Here is an 18,067-nt window from a genome sequence, read left to right as displayed (position 1 = left end):
GTTGAATTTGCACCGCAGCGCTGCCATGCCTTGATGCTCATGCCAAGAATAGCATGTAGAGTATATAGTATAGTATATAGCATGTATAGTATAGTATAGTTATTATAGTGAATTAGGTTTAAATCGCCGTAATGCATGAATGAATTATATTTTTGCAATTTTACACATAATAATCCACGATGATCACATTTTACAAAACTGAAATTGCACGTCAAAATGACACACTTAATATTTTTAGAGACCGCCCCCCCAAATTTCACAAATCACGTTTTCAGGGGAGCCCATGTCTTATTAAGGGGAGCCGAGCTCCCCCCTAGTTCGCACCCTGAGTATCTGGTAGCAAAGCTAACTTTAAATAAAACCTTTTTTCCTCAAAAGCACTTAAGCTGCACTTAAATATATCTTTGTCATTCAGCAGATAGACATTCTGGCATTGTTATAACCACCTTTAAGGGTTTAATGTACACACTTACACTTCCAACGTGTGTTACTGTGAGGCAAGTTTACAGTCTGCATGAAGTTCTAGTTTCATCCCACATTCTTTCCATTTGTATTTAGGGATAATACATGGATTTATTTGAATGCACATGACAAAGACAGCAGATGATATGAAAAAGCACAGACACATTTCAAAACAATACTTAAAATATTTTATTCTTTGCACTACTGGTGTTTGGTACATGATGGTACTCAGCCTAACACATACACCTCAATCTCGTGATTTGGTGATTATGGCTAAAGTTTCCTGAACTTGGCTTTGTCTGCTGTATATTCTCATGCATAATAGACAAAAGTTGCATTGTTCTCAAAATTGCATTGCATTGCAACATTGTTTAACACCCCCCCACCCCCAAAGAGCCTTCTTGCCTTCATTTTTTAATTTTTGTAGTTCTTTACAGTCCATGGTTTGAAGTAGTCTGTGGACCGTCTGTGGTGTAAACATAGGCACTCTAGTTGTAACTGGACGTTAATCACCTGTTTCAAGTAACGGCACCGTCTATTTGCTGGATGGTTTTAAGCCAACGGTCGGTAGCTAACATTAGCAGATATGCCCGTTGACAGCGACGTTATTGTTCATATTTTGGCACAGTCAATGTTTCTGACCGTAGCAGTAGTGGTCATAGTGACTCAAAGTGTGATGTGAGATGCTAAGAAGAATCTACGTACGCTGTTTTAAGGTAATGTTACTTTTTTTGACGTTCAACACCCCCACCCCCGCTGCAGAAAACAATTCTAAAGGAAACACTGTCAACCATCGCAGCATCTACATCAAGAGCTAGGAGTAGATAGATTTTTTCAGAACTTGTTCAAATAAATTATTTATGTAAAAGCAATAACACTTCCACACTGTTACGAGAATGCACAAAACCACCAGAAGCACATATTCCAAAATGTCAAACTATTCCTTTGAGTGATAGATTTGGATACTTGCATGCCACATGTTGAATGAAAGAGTTATTGGTCTCTGCATTCATTCAGTGATACCTTTAAATTATCCTATCATTTAATCATCAGCTGAATCTGATAATAGTTTGTTCATTAGTTCATAACAAGATAGAAGGCTTGATGGTGGCGCTATATGAAAAGTGATGTGATCACCAGAGTCGTCCTTTGTGGAGTGTGATGGTCTGTACTAAATATCATGACAATCAGTTCAACCTGTGTTGAGATATTTCAATGTAACCCAAAGTGGTGAAGCAACAGAGCGAGCCACATCAGCATCTGGAGCACTGTGCCGCTAGCATGGCTGAAAACTCAGCAAGCACTTCATTATTGCACATAACCTCGATTTTAGCACAGTCAAAAGACAGACAATTGACATAGGATATTATAACATTTCAAAGTGTGCATATATTCAGACATGGCGCAGTAATAAAATATTATTTATAAAACACAAAAGGGTATAAAAATAAAAACAGTTGGTTCTGTGAATGTGCAGAGGGTTTTATTGTTCAGTGTTTTTTTATGTAGGAGTGTATTTACACACCTTTCTTAGACTATTTTTTTAGACAAATTGTATCTGTCCATCTTGCTTTCTTTTAGCTTAAGAAATGAAGTATTCCTTATATTTCCTCTTTGACTTGGTGAGCATCTTCTCCGTCTTGAACATTTCACCCGTGTTTGTTCGGTCTGCTGCTCTCCTCTCTTTGTCCTGTCACACCTTGGTGTTTTTTAAAGTACATATACCCTGTTGTGGAAGTGGATTTCATGCGGGAGGAGAATATTCCTTCCCTACCTATCCCTTTCATATTTGCAGTCCATGCTGCTGTCGGTGACCAGTTATCACAATTGGCTCTCACTGTCCTCTTCTTCATCCATATCTCCTTCTTTCTATACTTCTATAGTCTTAAAATAGATCCTGGCATATATTGAATCCAATTGGCTGTGTAGGGCGTGGAAGGAGGGTCTCTTGGAGGGCTCAGCAGCCCAGCAGTCCATCATGATGCGGTAAATATTCGGAGGACAGCGCGTTGGACAGGGCAGCCGAAACCCCGATGACAGCAGATCCAACACTTCCTTGTTGCTTTTTCCTAAAAGAGAGAGATACCATAAAAGCATAAAAAGGAGTGTACTCATTTCTTAACCTTTTCTTTTGCAGGAAGGGATATTCCACTCTGCAAATAGCCAGCAACCACTACTGTGATAACATCAAGATTTACTGCAACAGCTCAACTTTGAAAGGTAAAGTCAACATGACTCCTATTAAATCAAGATATTCAGTTACCTTGAAAGATTGCTCATGGATTAAAAAAAAACACCTAAATGATAAAGGCTGTGGTTTCTCAAATGTTTTCCCCCCATGAATATACCAAAACCAACAACGTTAGTCGGTCTCTCAGTACTTCAGACTTCCTGCCTGGCTCTCAGCCCCAAGCCCAGGGGTAAAGCTTTAAAAACACAAATATTGCAACGTGATATCATAACTTTGCGTAAACATACACGCCACTTTCCACTTTGCGTGTTATCTGTACGTATTTTGAGCTAGTCTGCAACGTCACAGCGCAAACTTTCTAAAGCCACGTGGCGTGTTATGGCGAGGCTACGGTTGGGTTTAGGAAACGTCACATACGGGACACGATCCCCGGTCTCCTGGGTGAAAGTCCTGTGATGTTTGACCCATTCTCCCCCCCGACCAACCTCCCTACGTGGATTTTCGCCCTTTCATACTACTCGCTACGGCGTGAATTCACACGCAATCGCAAGGTAATGTTAGTCAATGGAGGCCAAACGGCGTTGATAAACACGCCAAAAAACGACTATGCGTCTTGATAACACGCCAATAATGGCAATAGCAAATTGCCGTGTCATCCATACGCCACTTCACGACATTAGTCTGAATACTGTTTATAGTTTCACGAGTAATTTTACTTAAACAGCTGCTCACTGTAGTTTGTATCAAACAAACAGGAGGAAATTGTAGGTGCATTTGTTGGGGACTATTTTCAGCGGCGGATGAATCCACATTTGGTGCTCCAGGGAGTATTTGTGGCAGCAGGACGGTATACTGTATGTGGGATTTGGTAATTTGATTAATTTAACAATGAAATTATGAATGAAATTATTATAGTTTAGTGTAATATAAAATAATTAGTTTATACATTGATAGATACATAATACTTTGTCAATGGTTAATAACTGTTTTGTAAATCATCTATAAATATTATCTGGATGGCTATTATAAACTTGCAACCAATGCTTATAATAATTAGTTGATGATTAATAAGTGCCAAGTAACAACCCTGTACAATTATAGGGGAAACACTACTGCCCTCTGCCTGTATTTCATTTTTAAAATATAGGCATTTAGACCCCAGGTGGATGTCTAACCCCCAGTCATATACCCAACCCCACTTTGCCCCTCAGCGTCTCATACCGATGCACTACAAGTCTAACACACACACACACACACACACACACACACACACACACACACACACACACACACACACACACACACACACACACACACACACACACACACACACACACACACACACACACACACACAATGGATTACTAGTTACTTCCAAAATGTAATACACTATAGTTTACTAGTTACTGTCATTTGAGAGTAATTAGTCATATTTCAATATTACTGTCTCTGAATTGTAATGCTTTACACTACTTTTGCGTTACTTTCACCAAAATCACAGCGGAAGTTAGCCTGACCAGCCAGACCCACATCCAGATGTTGGGTCTGGGATGTCACCATTGACAGGGCTCAATCCGAGGGGCGGGATAAACAGTTGTCTTTCAAATTCCCTCTGCACGTAACAGGATAGCGCTACAACCAACCAGAGCAACGAAGAAGGTAGCGAAGCTAGTTCATAGATTACACTTTTGCCGTATCAGGTCAGCAAAACTCCGAACACATCTTCCTTTTTTAAGAATGACTTCAGTGCCGTTCTTTGTTCTTTTCTCAAAGAAAAGCTGAACTCCAAGTCTTCCAGAAGACCGCTGTTCACCAGCAGCAGCAGCCATAAGTCCCGCCCACCGACTCTATACACGATGTGATTGGCCTAACCAAAATTTGGTTTTTCCAGCTTGCAAGTCAATGGAGAGTGCTTAGACCCCCCTGGCTGAAAAATAAATTTGCTGCCACTAGGGTGGTCTAGATTTCTAGGCTAAGCGGAAGTATGACTTGGCAGGTAGCTTGTGAATTTCACCATGGGATCAATAAAGTCTCCTCTTTATCCACTAAATACATCATAATTTATTCATATTATTTTGTATTATTAAGTTATGAACCGTGAAATCAATCAAATATAGTAGAATATAACTGAGATGTTCAGCGTGTTGTTTTTGTTTTTCCTTTCTAGTATCGGTCATAACGACCTTAAAACATGCTGCTGGTCTGAATGAAACGTAAATGACTTAAAGGTACGGCAGACTGTCCGACGATTTTATGAAATACATTGTGTCTTAAAATATGTTGAAAAGTGGACTAATGTTGTCTTGATTTGTCATAGGTCTGTTTTCAAGTGCAACATTGTCTGTCATTATTTTTTCCCACATTCATTTATAGTAACGGGCATTTATTTGTACAGTTTGTTTTCTTTTTTTAAGTTGAGTTTGTTCGGTTTCTTTCATTTTAAATATTATTATTATTATTATTAAAGGGTAAAGTCCAATATCGCTGACGGGCGCTGTGCAATTCTACGGCTGGTTATAGGCTCAGATATAGCTTTAGAGACCCCTTATTGCCTGTTAGTGTGGTTTGAGGTGTTGTCCTCTATTATTCCTTGCATGAAATTAATGTTTTAAAGTGTGTAGTGTTAATTTGTTCTGTTGCTCTTTTATTGTGTATATTGGGCCCTAAAGCATATTAATAGCCTCTAAATTATTCCTGTGCATTATTTGCTATATAAGTGATTGTATCGATGCCACTGCACTTTCCCCTCAAGTCGCAAAACAGATGTCCCTAGCCCACCGTCTCTGGTTCTGGTTCTGGTCACGGGAACACTGACAGGACACAGATGTCCCTAGCCCACCGTCTCTGGTTCTGGTTCTGGTCACGGGAACACTGACAGGACACAGATGTCCCTAGCCCACCGTCTCTCTGATTGTAACTCGTGTTACTGAGATTGTAATGGGTATAATATTACCAACATTTTATTAGCAATGTGTTATATCACTGCGTTACAGCAAAAATGAATACATTGCTGTAATTGCGTTACTTTTGTAAAGCGTTACTCCCATCACTGGTCCTGAGTGGTGGGAGGGAGGTTTGCGTCAGAGGAGCTGAGGTTACGGGGATTGTGGCAGTGGAGCAGGTCTGTGAGGTAGGAAGGAGCCTGGTTATGGAGGGCTTTGTGGGTGAGGAGGAGGACTTTTAAACCGGATGCGTTGGGGAACAGGGAGCCGGTGGAGGTTCTGAAGAACGGGAAGGATGTGATCACGGGAACAGGTGTGTGTGAGGAGACGGCCAGCAGAGTGTTGGATGTATTGGAGTTTATTTAAGGCTGCAGGTGAACCATAAAGGATGCTGTTGCAGTAGTCAATCCTGGAAGTGTTGAAGGCGTGAATCAAAGAAGGTGAGTGATGGGCGGAGACGGGCAATGTTTTTGAGGTGAAAGAAGGGAGTTCTAGTTATGTGGTTGATGTGGTTTTCAAAAGTGAGGTTGCTGCTGAAGATGACTCCCAGGTTACGGATGTGTGGGGATGGAGACAGGGTGGAGTTGTTGACAGAGAGACCGAAGTTATGGGTGTTCTTTGTGAGGGATTTCGGGCCGATGAGCATCAAGTCAGATTTATTGTAGTTGAGTTGGAGGAAGTTGGTTTGCATTAGGGCTGCAGCTATCGATTCTTTTTGTAATCGATTAATCTAGCACTTTATCGATCGATTAATCGGATATTTTTTTTTTGCGTTTTTAAACAACCAAAACTAGGGAAAAAAAGCAACATTTGTATTGCCTACATTTCTTACAATATCGTCTCTCAAAAAACTAAACATTAAGTGCATTTAAGTGCCATATTACATTGTTTTTAAAGTTGTTTTTTTTCAAATGATATCAACCTCAAACTAAGGCATACATTAAAATACACAAACATTACATTACGTTGTGCAACTTAACTTTCAGAACTTTCAAGTTTCAACCTGAGACTGATATACAGTAGGCCTATATGTAAATATTAGTTATACTCAACCTATTTTCATTTATATATTTGATTATAATGTCACACAGCTCTGTTACACTCATGCTATTAGATCGTTGATCAGCTGTTTCTCCGTGGAGAGAGAGAGCGAGAGAGAGAGAGAGAGAGAGAGAGAGAGAGAGAGAGAGAGAGAGAGAGAGAGAGAGAGAGAGAGAGAAGCGTCAGCTCTTCAGATCAGATCGTGGTCACCACTACGTATTTTCTTGTCTTTGTTTTTGGTAGTTGTGTTCCATCGTCCATATGACTCTGTGATTTACTTTTGTCGGGTCCTCTTCGTGGAATGGATGATTAAGTTAGACTCCATGTTTTCTGTAGAGATGCTAAAGCACTGACGTCGTGCTATTATCGTGCTAAGCTAGTTTGATTTTGCAGTAGACACACTGTACAGAGTTTTAGTTTTAATTACGTTTGAACTGATTCCAAACTTTGGACCCTTTCTGTCGTTTTCTCCAGCCTGTCTCTTCTCTTAGCCCCTCGCTATTTACGCTCTAGCATGTGTCGCCAGCAGCAGACTGAGCCGCGTCTGTAGATAGACAGCTCGTAATGAAACACCGCGGCCATCATCGATAGAACGTTGTGCAACACTGATTTAACAAAGCTTCGAGGCAAGTCATTTTGCATCGAGGATTTTTTGTAATCGAATTATTCGAGGAATCTTTTCAGCCCTAGTTTGCATCCAGGTTTGAATATCAGTGAAGCAGTTGGTCAGGGTGGAGGATGGAGCTGTGGTGATATAGAAAGGTCCTTTAAAATCCTGCGGGTGGCCGAAGAGATCGAGGTGCAGGAAGAAGGCTGGTGAGTTGGTTCTCCGGTGGGATCACAAACCACCGGCACCCTCAGCTGCCGGCTGTGAGGGGGCCGCGGGGCCGACAGACACTGTTGATGGGTCCCGGTCTATGAGAGGAGGAGGCGCAGGGGGAATCAGCTGGATGGACTGGGTTGGAGTCAGCTAGGTCGGTGTAGTGGTTGGAGAGACTTACGCAAGGTGGGGAGACGGACCCATCCAAGCCTGTCCTGCGGCCCCTGGTCACCACCTCCATGAAGACCCGTGTTTGGGAGCAGGAGGGTCGATGGCAGGCGGAGGGGTCCCATGCGACGGTGTCTTGGAGGGTTGATTTTGGCTGCTTTATGGAGTGCTCGGCCACTATGAAGCTGATCAGGACTGGGAGACGGGTCGAGAAACTGCTCAGCAGGGAGTCCTTCGTCTGGAGCTTGTCCGAGAGCCAACGGATGGATTCTTTAAGGTCGGAGATCTCTTTATTTGCCTTTCTGAGCAGCTCGCTGTCATCGCAGGCATTGTTGTAGTGGGATCTAGTGGACCCACTGCGGAGATGGTGCTTCAGGTTTCAGGCTAGGCTTTGCTTGGTTTCCAGTGGATCCAACTAGCTATGGTTGTTAGCTTCCAGTGCTAAAAACCAACCGCCGGTAGCCTCCTAGCTATGGTTGTTAACTTGCAGTGCAACAAATAGACCGCCAGTAGCCTTTTGGCAGTGATTCAGGCGTCCAATTATTAAAATAGGTGAACCGGATTAAAGGTGGACTTATAAAAAAAAAGTGTGTTCTGAAGAATAGAGTGTGAACTGAAGAAGAGCAAGTTTTTAGAGACGGGTAAGCAGCGTACAAACAAATTGTCAACGCATGTCAACGCATGCACAGTTGAATGGACTGTCTCGTGATTCGATGAATCACAAAAGGTGTGGAACCTGTTGTCTGATTACTGCTTTATTCGGCGCTCCCTTTCTTCATTCACTCTCTAGCTCGCTCGACCACCGTTGTGTTCTCTCTCTCTTGCCAACTTTGACAAAGAGTAAGCTGGTACTCCTATACATTATGCCTTTAAAGCACACAATAAGCAGAGAAGGGTGTAACCACACAATTGAAACAATCATTTGCACACCTAGTACGTCCATTGTATTTTTACACCCATGAGTGTACAAGTCCATTGTGTAACAGAGAGTTGTGCATACATCCAATTCTTTTCCACTGCTTAATAAACAGGTAACACGCTCCCATCAATCTGCTGGAAAGCTTTGTAGTTTATATAGCTCCATCAAAAAAGTAGAAAGAAGTCAACACCATACCATCATAAGGCATCTTGCCCCGTGACATCATCTCATACAGCAGGACCCCAAACGACCAGACATCTGATTTTACAGAGAAGCGCTGGTAAATTGCTGCTTCGGGAGCTGTCCACCTCACCGGGATCTTTGTGTTTCGACTGGCTGTATACACACTGTCCTGTAGAGAGAGATGGGAACGTTGGTAACGTTTTACAGAACAGAACCTTTCAGCTGTCTCTTTCTTAGCGGATATAAAGTCTTTCCATGTCTGTATGAATAAAACATTATTATTATTGCACACAAACTGTGAATTATGCAGATTTGAGTGCTGCTCCATTATACCGGACAGATGTTATGCATAAAGTATACATGAGGTTACACAGGAAAAACAGAGCACACTATACATTTTCAAAAGAACATGGGCAAAGAATTATTATTAGCGTTATTCTAAAATAGGAACATTTTAGAAAAATACACACACACACACACACACACACCCTGCTTACCCTTATAATCCGAGCCAGTCCGAAGTCGGCCACCTTGCAGATGAGATCTTCTCCCACCAGGATGTTCCTGGCAGCCAGGTCCCTGTGGACGATGTTTCGGTCCTCCAGGTAGGCCATGCCCTCGGCGATCTGACTGCCCATGTAGATCAGATGAGCTGATGTCAGCACCTGGCCTTCAGCAGCTGAAAACACACACACACACACACACACACACACACACACACACACACACACACACACACACACACACACACACACACACACACACACACACTGGATTTGTTTAACGATTACCCAAACAATGATTTTCATACAGCCTTAAAAATAATACTTACCTAAAGTTGATGACCACTACTTAATTATTGGTGGCGACTTTAATTTAGTTCAAGACCCCTCCCTTGATAGGTCTTCCTCTAATCCTCAGGTACTATCCAAGTCATCCAAAGTCCTTGATACATATAAGATCAGTTTAGGTTTATTTGACCCATGGAGAGCTAAATCCCATTCAAGCAAAGTTTTTTCCTTTTTCTCACATGTCCATCATTCATTCTCTCGGATTGATTTTTTTTCTCTTGGATAATTATTTTTTATCAGAAGTTCACTCTTGTGAGTACCATAGCATTGTTATTTCAGACCACGCCCCCATATCTATTGAGATTGGCTCTTCTAGCCGTGTCCCCCCCTCCAGACAGTGGAGACTTAACTCCTCTTTGCTAGCCCAAGCTTCTTTCAAAGAATTCCTCCATTTGCAGATCACCCTGTTCTTTGACACTAATGATTCTCCAGAGATCTCTAGACGCACTCTATGGGAAACGTTTAAGGCGTTTATGCGTGGGAAAATTATATCATATGTCTCAAACTTAAAGAAGGCAGAAAGGGAGGAGTCAGAGGCAGTCACCAAAGAGATATCTAGAATCGACAATTTATATGCCTTGGCTCCCACCCCTGCTCTTTATAAAGAACGTCTTCAGTTTCAATCCAAATTTGACTTGTTCTCCACTAGTAAAACACAGAAGCAGTTATTCCTAGCTAAACAGTGTTTCTTTGAGTCTGGGGATAAAGCGGGAAGGTTATTAGCACATCAGGCGCGCGCAGCCTCTATCCAGATTGATGCCTAAAATCAAATCCGCGACAGGTGTAGTTACCTCAGATCCTGTCGAGATTACTGAGATATTTAGTTCTTTCTACTCAAACCTCTACTCGTCACAATGTCCTCCAGATGTTTGGGATGGTGATAACCCTCAAGATTGTCTTCCCTAAAATAAATGTGGATTTGTTTAGGGAGCTGGGAAACCCAATCTCTGTTAAGGAAGTACAGGAGGCGGTTATGTCGCTTCATAATGGTAAAAGTCCAGGCCCTGATGGGTTTACTGTTGAGTTTTTTAAGCTATTCTCCGACACTATTGCTCCAGCCCTACAGAGTCGGAGGCCTCCATTTCTCTCCTGCTTAAGAGTGACAAAGACCCTCTCTTGTGTGGTAGCTTTAGGCCCATTTCCCTTTTAAATGTCGACCTAAAGATCCTGTCAAAGATCCTAGCCCAAAGCCTACAACGGGTCCTACCAAGTATAGTAACAACTGATCAAACGGGTTTCATGCTTGGAAGGCACTCATTTCATAACACAAGGAGGCTCTTAAATATTATTAGCTCTCCTAGTTCGAACATTCTGGAAGTGATAATCTCATTAGATGCAGAGAAGGCCTTCGACAGGGTCGAATGGAGCTTCCTTTTTTTTGTTCTACAGAAATTTGGTTTCAATCCAGAATTTATATCCTGAATAAAATTGCTTTATACCAGCCCAGTTGCCTCAGTCCATACAAATGTACTCCAATCTGCCCCATTTCCCCTTCATCGTGGAACTAGACAGGGCTGCCCTCCTTCCCCCCTCTTGTTTGCCATAGCTATCTAACCCCTAGCCATCTGGCTGCGTCAGGAGGGTGGGTTTGAGGGAATACTAGAGCTGGGAAGATTCATAAATTATCGTTATATGCCGACGACCTCCTTTTATACATGTCTAATCCAGCTGCCTCTCTCCCCGTGGTTGTAAGTATCTTTGACAAATTTGGATCTTATTCAGGCTATAAACTTAACCTCCACAAGAGTGAACTTCTTCCCATCAACTCTCTGGCCCCTAGCCATCTGGCTGGGTCAGGAGGGTGGGTTTGAGGGAATCACTAGAGCTGGGAGGATTCATAAATTATCGTTATATGCCGACGACCTCCTTTTATACATGTCTAAGCCAGCTGCCTCTCTCCCCGTGGTTGTAAGTATCTTTGACAAATTTGGATCTTATTCAGGCTATAAACTTAACCTCCACAAGAGCAAACTTCTTCCCATCAACTCTCTGGCCAAAAATATACCCCTGTCTTTTTTCCCTTTCAAATATGCTACAGACGGATTTAAATACTTGGGGGTGTATGTGACTAATCCAATTAATCGACTTTTCTCCAAACATTTCTCTCCTCGAGAGGTGTAAATTAGACTTCGACAGATGGTCTGGTCTCCCACTGTCCCTAGTAGGTTGTGTTAATTTAGTAAAAATGGTTGTTTTACCCAAGTTTCTATACTTTTTTTTCACATATCCCCATCCTTATTAAAAAGTCATTTTTTAGATCACTTGATCAATTAATATGCTCCTTCCTCTGGGGCAATAAAAATCCACGCATCAGAAAATCAGTGCTACAGCTCCCAAGGGTTCTTGGTGGCTTGGCATTGCCCAATTTCTTACAGTATTACTGGTCCTGTAATGTTCATAAAACTTCTATACTGGATTAACAACTCAGCAGATGAAGAGCGGCCTGCATGGGTGGATATGGAATTTGGATCCTCTACACTCTCTCTTCATTCCCTGGTTTGCTCCCAAATCCCTTTGGCTGCCTCCAACTTTACTTTGAACCCGGTGGTGGCTCACTCTTTTAAAATCTGGATTCAAATTAGGAAAAGCCTAGGCCTCCATAGATCCTCAGACCTCTCCCCCATTGTAAACAATCATCTATTCCTGCCCTCTTGCACTGATTTGACTTTTCGGACTTGGTCTGACAAAGGGATAACGAAATTTAGGGACCTTTACAGCCAGGGAACTTTTATGTTCTTTTCTGAGCTCTCAAAGAAATTTGACTTGCCTAAATCCCACCTATTTCGTTTTTTTCAGATTAGGCATTTTGTTCGAAGTCAGAACCCAAAATTCCCTAGTCGACCCCCGGAATCTCTGGTTGATTCATTATTGGCTCTTGTTCCGGAACAAAAGCGGCTAATTTCCACCATTTACAGCCTTAGCAATTCAACTATTGACACCCCAGCGTCCGGTCCCAAGGACTCTTGGGAGCAAGAACTTGGAACCATTCTACCTCATGATTATTGGAAACGAGAGAGACTGACAGAGACTGACATTTTGTGGGAATGCAATTTGTTGTCATCATTCATCACGCAATCACGGACGTGCCGACGTGTAAGGTGAGCGTATTGTGTCACTTCCGGTGTTCCCGTGTTACAAACGCTAGTTTGCTGCTCCGGCAAAAACTTACTGAACTCTGCTTCACTGTTTAAATTAGCGGCTATTTGCCTGGATTGCATTTGAATTACAATTGTTTTACTCAAGCACTTATACTTAGCCTCACTTACAGTGACTGACTCGCTGAATTTACAATTGTTAAAACACTGTTAGCTACTTTAGCTTAGCCATTAGCAATGGCTAATTCCTCTCCCTCTCCTGCTCTTTCTTGCTCTGTGTGTCAAATGTTTAGCTATTCCTCTGCCTCCTTTAGTGATAACGATACATGTAATAAATGTAATATATTCGCTGTTTTGGAGGCAAGGCTTAGTGAATTTGAGTCACGGCTCCGCACCATGGAATCAGAATCGTAAGCTTCCGTAGCTAGCCAGCACCATGTAGTTAATGCGGGCCAACATACTGTAGCTTCTGCTAGCTGTCCCCGGCAGACCCCGAGCAGCCGGGCGAGTGGGTGACTGTCCGAGGGAAGCGAAGCGTTAGATCTAGACCAGGGAGTGCACATGATGACGGTCGCTCTAAACCGGAGCCGTCCCGCCTCTCTCTAACAATTTCTCCCTACTCAGCGATACACCCGCTGAGAAGCCAGTTCTGGTTATTGGGAGCGCTCTATGCGCGATATGTGAAGCCAGCGGGCCCGGCGGCTACAGTAGGCCTACCTACGGTCATATGTGCCCCGGGGCTGGAGCGGGCGATATAGAAACCCATCTAAAGCTGCTGGCAAAAAAGAACCGTAAATACAGTAAGATCATACTTCACGTAGGTGGTAATGGTCGTAAATCGGAGATCACTAAAATGAATGTTGAGTCACTTTGTGCATACGCAAAGACAATGTTGGACTCAGTAGTTTTCTCTGGACCCCTGCCAAACCTGACCAATGATGAAATGTACAGCCGTACGTCATCCTTCCACCGCTGGTTGTCGGGGTGGTGCCCAGCTAATGATGTGGGCTATGTGAATAACTGGAGGGCGTTCTGGGGAAAGCCTGGTCTGATTGAGAGAGACGGCATTCATCCCACCTGGGACGGTGCCGCTCTCATATCAAAAAATCTGACCGAGTTTATCAGACATAAACCATGACAACCCAAGTTTGATATTAGTAATCAGAGGTGCAGTGCAATGCGCCCCTCTGTGCTTCCGTTGGAGCAGTCGCCCACTCATAGTCTAATAAGCACGGTGTCTGTCCCCCGGCTCAGATCGGTTAAATCAAAGGTAAACGAAAGATGCGCTATACTTAACAACATAATTGGAATTAAAACGACTGCAATAGAACAAAATAGGAAAATTAGATGTGGACTATTAAATATTAGATCTCTGTCTTCTAAAGCAGTATTGGTAAACGAGTTGATATCAGATAATAACATTGATTTATTTTGTCTTACTGAAACCTGGCTGGGCCATGAAGACTATGTTAGTCTAAATGAAGCCACTCCTCCCAGCCATATTAATACTCAAATTCCTAGAGGCTCAGGCCGAGGAGGGGGAGTTGCAGCCATCTTTGATGCAAGCCTGTTAATTACTCCTAAACCTAAATTACATTATAACTCATTTGAAAGTCTTGTTCTTAATCTTCAACATCCAAAATGGAAAACATTACAGCCAACTATATTCGTTGTTATTTACAGGGCTCCAGGTCCGTATTCTGAATTTTTATCTGAATTCTCAGAGTTTTTATCATGTTTAGTCCTTAAATCAGACAAGTACTTCTTGTAGGTGATTTTAATATCCATGTGGACGTTGACAATGACAGCCTTAGTACTGCTTTCAACTCATTACTGGATTCAATTGGTTTCAGTCAGAGTGTGCACAAGGCGACGCACTGTTTTAACCACACCCTCGACCTTGTGCTGGCATACGGTATTGAAATTGAGGATTTAATAATATTTTCGCAGAATTCGGTATTATCAGATCATTCTTTAATCACTTTCAAATTATTACTACCTGATTATATTAAATTAGATAAAAGCTCCTACACCAGATGATTATCTGACAGTGCTATAGCTAAATTTAAGGAAGATATTCCAACAGCATTCGACTCTATGTCATGCCTTAACATAACAGAGGACCTGTATGTTAACCTCAGTCCCTCTCAAATTGATGCATTTGTAGACGGTGTTACGACATGCCTACGGACGACCTTAGACCTCGTGTCTCCCTGAAAAGAAGATGATGAAGCAAAGGAAACTAGCACCTTGGTATAACTCTCAAACTCGCAATTTAAAAAACAAATTTTCGAAAACCTCGAATGTAAGTGGCGTTCCACCAAGGTGGAAGAATCTCGTTTGGATTGGCAAGAAAGTCTCAAAACCTATAGGAAGGCCCTAAGAAAGGCCAGATCAGACTATTACTCATCACTAATAGAAGAAAACAAGAACAACCCAAGGTTTCTTTTCAGCACTGTCGCCAGGCTGACAGATAGCCACAGCTCTACTGAGCCATCTATTCCTCTAGCTCTGAGTAGTGATGACTTCATGAGCTTCTTCAATGATAAAATTACAACAATTAGAGATAAAATTCATCACCTTTTACACTCAACTTCTAACGGTTCACCTTTAAACGCAGAGTCGTTAGAAATAAAGACTAGTCTCGACATATACTTAGACTGCTTTTATCCTATAGACCTTCAACAATTAATGTTAAAGATATCCTCAGCTAAGCCATCTACCTGTCTCTTGGACCCCATCCCAACGAGACTACTCAAAGAAGCATTACCTATGGTTAACACCTCATTACTAGATATGATCAATATGTCTCTATTAACAGGTTATGTACCACAGTCATTTAAAGTAGCTGTGATAAAACGTCTTCTGAAAAAACCCACCCTGGATCCTGAGGTCTTAGCAAACTACAGACCTATATCTAACCTTCCTTTTCTATCCAAGATCCTTGAGAAGGTGGTTGCTAATCAGTTATGTGATTATGCTCAGTGCTTGGACCAATTCTATTCTCCTTATATATGCTTCCTCTAGGCAATATTATTAGAAAACACTCAATTAACTTTCACTGTTATGCGGATGACACCCAATTATACTTGTCAATCAAACCAGACGAAACCAGTCAGCTAGCTAAATTTCAAGCGTGCATTAAAGATATAAAATCCTGGATGACCTATAATTTTCTGATGTTAAACCCTAACAAAACTGAAGTTATTGTGCTGGGCCCTAAACACCTCCGAACTTCATTATCTAAAGATATAGCTACTCTGGATGGTGTTGCCCTGGCCTCCAGCACCACTGTTAGAAATTTAGGAGTTATCTTTGATCAGGATATATCCTTTAATGCCAATCTAAAACAAACCTCAAGAACAGCCTTTTTTCATCTTCGTAACATTGCCAAAATTAGGAATATCCTGTCTCAAAACGACGCTGAAAAACTAGTCCATGCATTTGTTACTTCCAGGCTGGACTATTGTAATTCCCTACTGTCAGGTTGCTCAAATAAGTCTCTTAAGACTCTCCAGCTGATCCAGAATGCTGCAGCGCGTGTTCTCACAAGAACTAAGAAAAGAGATCATATTTCTCCTGTATTAGCTTCTCTGCATTGGCTTCCTGTTGAATCCAGGATTGAGTTTAAAGTCCTTCTCTTGACCTACAAAGCTCTAAATGGTCTAGCACCATCATATCTAGAAGAGCTCCTAATACCCTATTGTCCCATTAGAACACTGCGCGCCCCAGAATGCAGAGTTACTGGTGGTACCTAGAGTCTCTAAAAGTAGAATGGGAGCTAGAGCCTTCAGTTATCAGGCTCCTCTCCTATGGAACCAGCTCCCGATCTGGGTTCGGGGGGCAGAAACTGTCACCTCATTCAAGAATGAACTTAAAACTCTCCTATTTGATAAAGCTTATAGTTAGGGAGTGAGGAGTTGCAGTGTTCACCTAACTGGCCCAACTGCTTCTCTTCATAATTGTTAGATTAATAATACATAACAAAGTAGAGGGAGGCAAGCCAGCAAAGCCAGATCCGGCAGGGGGAGAGTTCTAAGCCCGAAAAAGCTACCTCTCCTTATGACCTGTCTCTCTTAGTTACCTGTTATAGTTACGCTGTTATAGTTCTAGACTGCCGGGGGACTTCCTTCCTTTGACACACTGAGCTGCTCTCTCCTCTCCCTTTCTATTACTGGTACTATTACTATTACTATTACTATTTGTGTGCAGCCCGTCCCAGAAATTACTAAGTTACTAAAGTTACTAATCCTAGCTTCTGGGGAGTTTACTCCCCGGAGTCCTTATGCTTTTTTCCCCCAGCGTATTTCCTTGGAGAACGTTGGCACCAAGATCCTGGTCGCAGCTGTCGCCGTGGTCCTGCTACACTCCCTGCTGAGCTCAGCGATGCCCTGCAATGTCATGCTGCGTCCTGCTGAACCCTGCAGCTTCCCGCTACATCCAGTCACTGTTCCATTATTAATGTGACTACTATCTCCACTGTTCATCACACCCCCAACCGGCTCGTCAGACACCGCCTACCAAGAGCCTGGGTCTGTCCGAGGTTTCTTCCCAAGAGGGAGTTTTTCCTCGCCACTGTCGCACTGCTTGCTCTTGAGGGAATTACTGGAACTGTTGGAATTGTTGGGGCTTTGTAAATTATAGAGTGTGGTCTAGACCTACTCTATCTGTAAAGTGTCTCGAGATAACTTATGTTATGATTTGATACTATAAATAAAATTGAATTGAATTTAGTCTTACTGCTAGTTCATTCCTCTTCAATCTGTGCAAGACACAGCCTCTTACAGTGTAAGGTGGTACATAAAGTTCATTATACTAATTTAAGGCTGTCTTGGATTTACCCCAATGTATCTCACTCCTGTAATAGGTGCAAGCATTCCCCAGCTGACCATTCCCATATGTTCTGGTTCTGTACCAGGCTCGCCACATTCTGGTCAGAAATCTTCAGCACAGTATATAACACTGTTATCTCTCCTGAACCTCTCTTGGCTTTGTTTGGTGCCCCTTTGCAGCCTTTTTCTTCCAAAGTCATGCAGACCGTTCTTGCCTTTGCCACCCTGCTGGCCAGGCGTCTCATACTCCTTAACTGGAAACACCCTCAACCTCCATCTGATAGTAGATAGGTGAAAGAGATGTTCCTGTCCGTTAGACTTGAAAAGCTCAGATTTTCCCTCAATGGCTCCTTAAATGCATTTGAAATAACTTGGAGACCTCTCTTAAATCATATGGAATCTTTAGCATCTCTGCCTGACAGTGACGACTGAGCCCCACCCCCCCACCCCTTTTTAGTTTATTTTCCTTATTTATTTATTTATTTTTGAAATATTTTTATTTCATCTATTTCAGTATTTTCCTTATTTATTTATGTTCTTTATATCTGTTTTGTTTTATGTAT

General features: G+C 42.2%; 1 protein-coding gene across 1 annotated transcript in view; it reads right to left on the bottom strand.

Annotated features, from left to right (window-relative positions):
• Positions 1-637: 637 nt before the first annotated feature.
• zgc:194282 (tyrosine-protein kinase Srms) overlaps positions 638-18,067 on the bottom strand; it is a 38,390-nt gene continuing 20,960 nt past the window's right edge. The window contains exons 6-8 of the mRNA XM_039799261.1: positions 9,224-9,405; positions 8,739-8,895; positions 638-2,531 (exon numbers count right to left, since the gene is read on the bottom strand). Coding sequence (XP_039655195.1) covers positions 2,332-2,531; positions 8,739-8,895; positions 9,224-9,405 — 539 coding nt within the window. The 3' untranslated portion in view covers positions 638-2,331. The remainder of the gene's footprint in view (positions 2,532-8,738; positions 8,896-9,223; positions 9,406-18,067) is intronic.

This window comes from Perca fluviatilis, chromosome 5 (genome assembly GCF_010015445.1).
Source record: "Perca fluviatilis chromosome 5, GENO_Pfluv_1.0, whole genome shotgun sequence".
Taxonomy (NCBI): domain Eukaryota; kingdom Metazoa; phylum Chordata; class Actinopteri; order Perciformes; family Percidae; genus Perca; species Perca fluviatilis.
The sequence above is the reverse complement of the archived record's forward strand: the minus strand, read 5'-3'. Positions and strand labels throughout refer to the sequence as shown.